The 6,000-nt window shown below is 36.5% G+C and overlaps 1 protein-coding gene across 1 annotated transcript in view; it reads left to right on the top strand.

Moving 5' to 3' along the window:
• Window positions 1–5,047: 5,047 nt before the first annotated feature.
• LOC141244818 (T cell receptor alpha chain MC.7.G5-like) overlaps window positions 5,048–6,000 on the top strand; it is a 60,761-nt gene continuing 59,808 nt past the window's right edge. Inside the window, exons 1-4 of the mRNA XM_073669060.1 lie at window positions 5,048–5,070; window positions 5,160–5,180; window positions 5,418–5,443; window positions 5,549–5,719. Of these exons, the coding sequence (XP_073525161.1) occupies window positions 5,048–5,070; window positions 5,160–5,180; window positions 5,418–5,443; window positions 5,549–5,719 (241 nt within the window). The remainder of the gene's footprint in view (window positions 5,071–5,159; window positions 5,181–5,417; window positions 5,444–5,548; window positions 5,720–6,000) is intronic.

Below are 6,000 nucleotides of genomic sequence, written 5' to 3'. Positions count from 1 at the left end.
CATCCCAGTATGTAGGCTCCTTTAATACAAAAACTTCTTGACATACATGGAGTCAAAATATGGCCCTAAATCTGATATGTCGGGCAGTGGTACTATAGGGACAGCATACACCATGAATATATAGTTATCCATAGGCGGTGAGGTATAAACATGTATCAGTAAGCAAACATAGTACCTGCTATTCCAGTCCCAAATTACTAATGTGTTATAAAGGTTTACTGCTCTGTTCTCCGAGTGTAGAATCCATTTCAGTTGTAACAGACTAACCCAAGAGGAGTTTTTGTGCGGGCACGTATCATTGTGTCTAGCACAAGTGATAGAAAGCTAATATTTGGTCAAGGGACAAAACTAACAGTTATATATAGTAAGTATCACCTTTGTAAATATGTCATCATTCTGACATGCAAGGTTTACATTTCAAATATACAGATATATTTGTATATACATGTGTATATAAAAAATCCAAAAAAGGAGGCCGCACATCCAAAATAGTGAAAAAGTAAGGATCCTTTATTCACCAATACCAGCTATGCTTCAGCTCTCTATGGGGCCTTTCTTCAGTATTTTTAAGAGAAAGGGTCCATAGAGAGAGCTGAAGCATAGCTGGTGTTGGTGAATAAAGGAGCCTTACTTTTTCACTATTTTTGGATTTTTACATCTTTGATAGGAAGCTTTGCCAGTGTTCTTGGGGGAAATTTGCACCCATTTTGGCAGTGCTAGTGTGTTTCTGGATTTTTACATATATATTTACATTATTTCAAAATAATAACGCTAACGATATATATAACATTGATTTATTCATAGATAAGTTTTGTTTCACATTGTGGTTTGTCCTGATGAAGAAGTTTTGAACTTCGAAACGTGTTGACAAATAAATCGCATTTCTGGCTCCCAATTATCTTCCATCCTTGATCTTCTGGTGGTGCAGAATTAACCCTTTTATTCCACTTTAGTTTATAGCTATGCTTTTGTCATACCACATTGTAGCCATAGTAAAAATTAGATGTTTTGTTAGGATCTGGTATACTTTCACCAGTTATGGTTGTGGACTATGTTACTGTATGAAGGCCAATCACTGTGTATAGTGGGGCTGACAAACTCATATTCGGAAGTGGAACTAGACTATCTATAATAGCAAGTAAGTGGCCTGGACCAGTGTATTGGGTAATATTATAGTTATACACTAATATTTAATATTATTGAAAAGTGTGTCTATATATATATCTATATATATATATGACATTACATATATTATAGCTGAGCATTAGCCATAATAGTAGGGCTCTATTTGTCCAATGTCCAGATTTGCCAACTTGACTTTTTACCTTTTCTGGACAGCTTATCAAAAAATCACAGACCGAAAATATTTTTTACAGACATATTGGAAAACCCTAATAAATCATTGTGATTCTAAGTGAGCCATGTCTACAGCCCATAATTCTGATATGTAGACATCAGCTGCATTCACTGTAACCTGTAATATGATGATAATTATAGTTATAATAATCTGTATAAGTTTCTTCAACTTCAAAAAAATCATGGACACCTTAAAAACTTGTTTACGGATGGGGCAAAAAAGTGCAGTATTTTTATAGACTGTCTGAAATTTTTGGATGGTTGGTAACCTTGGCTATAGCTCTGTGCTATGGTGACTTATTGGGGTTTTGGTGGCTGAGAATATCACTGTGGGGCATCCAGCGATAGGCTTATATTTGGTATTGGAACCCTTCTGGTTGTTTTACCCAGTAAGTGTCATATTTTATTATTTAACTTATTTTTTCTTGACTTTGCATCAAAAGAAGTCAAGAAGTAAATTTTGTGATGGGATATTTCACTGTGAATGATGGAAGTGGCAGAAGGCTGATTTTTGGAGGAGGCACAACGCTAACAGTTGTACATAGTAAGTAAGGGTTAATTACAGAAATGTATAGCTACGAGGGGGAATAACTGATGTGGACATTCAGTTTGAATATTTCATAACATAATAATTTTAATAATTATTTAGCAATGAATACCATATCTTTTAAATAATACACGATGAACAAATCTTTTCAGAATTAGATTTTAATTAGAATTATATATTTTATAAATATATTGTTTTTGAAGCATTTTCTCGGACATTGCAACATAAATTAGTAATTTTTTTTTTCTTTACAATCCATCAGTCACCTACATATAGATTTATATCTTTCTCACAATCTTGATTTGGGAAAGTAAAATTGAGAAAAATCTACAGGAGAATCCTCCGGTGGGCCCCTGGGCAAGAGTGGGCCACCACCCTCTTATATGAGCAGTACTTGGCCCTATATACTGAATCACTATGTACAGATAAAGGCATCATCTTACTCATTTCGCAATCTACCCAGTTCATTGTTATATAAATTTGTGATTGAGGATAATATCACATTTGCAATTAGCAATTAGCTGAAAAGTGGGGCCCTGGAGTTAGTTACTGGTGGGCGCTTGGCACCTCAGGCCGACACTGCTTACAGGAATTATTCACATGGCAGTATTACAGCAGTGTACGAGCTCCGAGCTGCATGATAAGGGATCCATAGTAGTCTCTGGGGTCCTGAGTGTACCTCTGGATGACTCTGACCTGATATGAAGGTATATTATGGGGTTTTACTTCAGAATTATCTAGATTTTATAGGAAAAAAACATGGGATGCACCATTGAATAGAGGGATTGGTGCCTAAAATCAATGCTTTTAGAGGAGAATATCTCCAGAATACAATATGGGGTCACCCATAGCTCTGTAGTATGGAGACACCACACCGCCACGTACATGGAGTCTTAAGTACCTTTATACATCAGTAAATGGGCGACTTTCTATGAGATTATACTCAGCTAGGTTATTGTAAGCAGGAGAATCACTGTGTATGGCTCTAACGAGAGACGTGTATTTGGAAGTGGAACCAGACTCTCTGTGGCCCCAAGTGAGTACCAACTATTAGTGTACAGATTGATATAAAAATGTATAGAATCCATACAAAAATGTGTCCTTAATATTGAAAAAGACCCAATAACCTGTCATATGAATATTTGCCTTTATATCAGGATGTTTCTTGTGTCAGATTAGTCAATAATCTCCTATTCAAGAAGGAATAACTGCTGGTTGTGACACATTAGACAGTAACACTTTATATATCCACTAATTTCAGTAATTTGGACAAAAAATGAGATTATGTTAATATCTGAGACTTGTGATATTTTTGTGATATCTCACAAGTATTTTTACATAAAGGTACAGTATTAAGAACATGATCAAGTTAGAATTAAGTTGATAAACATATACAAAACGATCCCATAAACTACTGACATGAGTTAAATGTGAATAACCGAATTTAAAGATGCAAAATTGTAACATACAATCTAGTAAGAAGTGTCAGTGCGGCAGGAGTGTAGTCCGGGCCACGTTATTGTAACCGCGTCAATCACAGTGTATGGCACAGCGCAGAGAGTTATCTTTGGAGGTGGAACAAGAGTGAATGTAACACCGAGTAAGTGCACAGCTACGTAGACTGTATTGGATCTCTGCTCTATATATATATATACAGCTCTGGCAAAAATTACGAGACCACTGAACAGTTTTCTATTGGAAAGCATGGAAAGACTGGTGGAAAGCAATACAAGACGCATGAAAGCTGGGATTATAAATCATGGTTAGTCCACCAAATATTGATTTCTGAACTCTTCCTGAGTTAAAACATGAGTAATTTGAGGTCTGAAAACACTGTTTCTTATTTAGTATTTTGACGCTTTATCATTTGCTGCAAATAAATACAAAATTTTTAGCTTTGAATTTCAGAGACATGTTGTCAGTAGTTTATAGACTAAAACAACAATGTACATTTTACTCAAAAATATACTTATAAAGAGAAAAATCAGAGAAACTGAAAATTTTGCAGTGGTCTCTTAATTTTTGCCAGAGCTGTATATTCGTAATTACACCTGCTTACACTCTATGAGCAAATTCTCTAGATACATTCACATCTGCAGATGCCACCGAAACCACTAGACAAAATAGTGCTGCTATAAAATGGCATATCCAAACATGCCCCATTATAGTCAATGATGTGGGTTCTGCACCCCTGGTATTTGCCATGTAATCTGGCGCTATCATCAACTTAGTTGTTGTGCTCCTATGACAAAGCATTGGAATTAAAAACACAAATGTGCAGTAAGCCATACACCTGTATTACCACGTGCCTTTTTGTGGCTATTTTTCACACAGCTGCCAGGACACATAAGAATACAATCCAAACATTACCAGTGTACAGAAAGCTAAGGATAAATGTGATATAGATACAGAGTTATAGGCTTTTCTACCCATATGTGCTGGTCAGCTTTATGTAAAGGGGGGAATCACAGTGCTCCAACAACTATGCAAAGCTTGTCTTTGGGCAAGGGACCAAAGTTACTGTAAATCCAAGTGAGTGAATCATCTATCTATCTATCTATCTATCTATCTATGATCTATCATCTATCATTTATCTATCATTTGTCTATCTATCGTCTATCTATTATCTATCATCTCTCTATTATCTATCATCTATCTATCTATGATCTATGATCTATCATTTATCTATCATTTGTCTATCTATCATCTATCTATTATCTATCATCTATCTATCTATGATCTATGATCTATCATTTATCTATCATTTGTCTATCTATCATCTATCTATTATCTATCATCTATCTGTCTTTAATGCTCTAATTACAGTAAATAAAGACAATGTTACTGTTTTCTTTAAGATGTCTTTTCATGCTCTATACATATTTGCCTTGTGGCTTAATAACTTGGAGCCGCCATGTTCTGCTAGATCTGTCATATGACAGATATCGCTGGCTCCACGTACCCAGGGACTTATATGAAGTCTGATGACATGGTTTGTGCCATATTGATGAGAAATATACTGCATACATTCACTGAATGGAGCTACTGACACAGATGTGAGCGAAGTCTTGGGGCTTGTCCACACTGGTGGTTTTATCCTCTGAATGTAATTGTCCCCAGTGAGACGCCCACAGTGAGGCACAGATGGAGAGGCCGTATTCACAGATGTAATTATTAGTGGAGCATGTCTTCCTCTGGATACAGCCATCTTTGTTGTAGCAACATTATTGATTACTTTTTAGCTTTTGTTATTCAGTGTTCAGGAGACAGATGAAAGGTAAATCAAGCTGTACAAGCAATTTGGCCCATTGCTTATATTGGTTTGCATTTGTTGTTACTGAAAGTCACACTGTGAACAAGCCCTTGAGACCCCCATACAGATGAGGTGGCTGTCGGCCCAATGATGCTTAACCCTGAGACTTAATTCTAGGAGAACAAAGCGATCAGCAGTCTGAAATCGGACAGGTCCGATCGAGATTTCTCCCAACCATCAGTCGGCTTGTGACCCCATTAGAGCGCTGTCTGAACCTGTCAATATAGGTAGACATTAGTCTAATATGTATGGGGGACTTTAGTCTAAAGCCGTCCATGCCCTGTTATAGCATCAGGCTAATGATGTTAGAAAATATTTTAATTTGTTTTCAGATGCCCAGATAAGACAGCTGTGTATGGGAGCTGAGTGGCATCACTGGCACACTATACCCTGTAGTGGTACACACTGTGGGGAGGTTACTGCTATGGTGCGTGTCACTGTGACAATAACAACGCCAAGTATATATTCGGATCAGGCACCCGAGTATCAGTTATACCTCGTAAGTACTTGTGTTTTATGTAATGGCATTAACAATGAAAATGACATCAATATATGACCTGAATAATTAAATTCCCAGAATATATACTATTACTGCGCTATAGCGCTCTAGTACATGGAACGGCGGTGTACGACTTTTTGCTCCAAAGCTTCACTAAGTTTGGTCAAATACATATTGGTTATCATAATTATATATCAGCAGCCCAGGACTGGGAGTGGAGGAATATAATAACTCTTATAGCTATTATCATCATGGTATTATCTAAAATGTAGGAGTAAATTTACT

The sequence above is a fragment of the Phyllobates terribilis genome, unplaced genomic scaffold (assembly GCF_046119375.1).
Source record: "Phyllobates terribilis strain yellow unplaced genomic scaffold, ASM4611937v1 Scaffold_1__5_contigs__length_1240528914, whole genome shotgun sequence".
NCBI classification, from domain to species: domain Eukaryota; kingdom Metazoa; phylum Chordata; class Amphibia; order Anura; family Dendrobatidae; genus Phyllobates; species Phyllobates terribilis.
The sequence above is the reverse complement of the archived record's forward strand: the minus strand, read 5'-3'. Positions and strand labels throughout refer to the sequence as shown.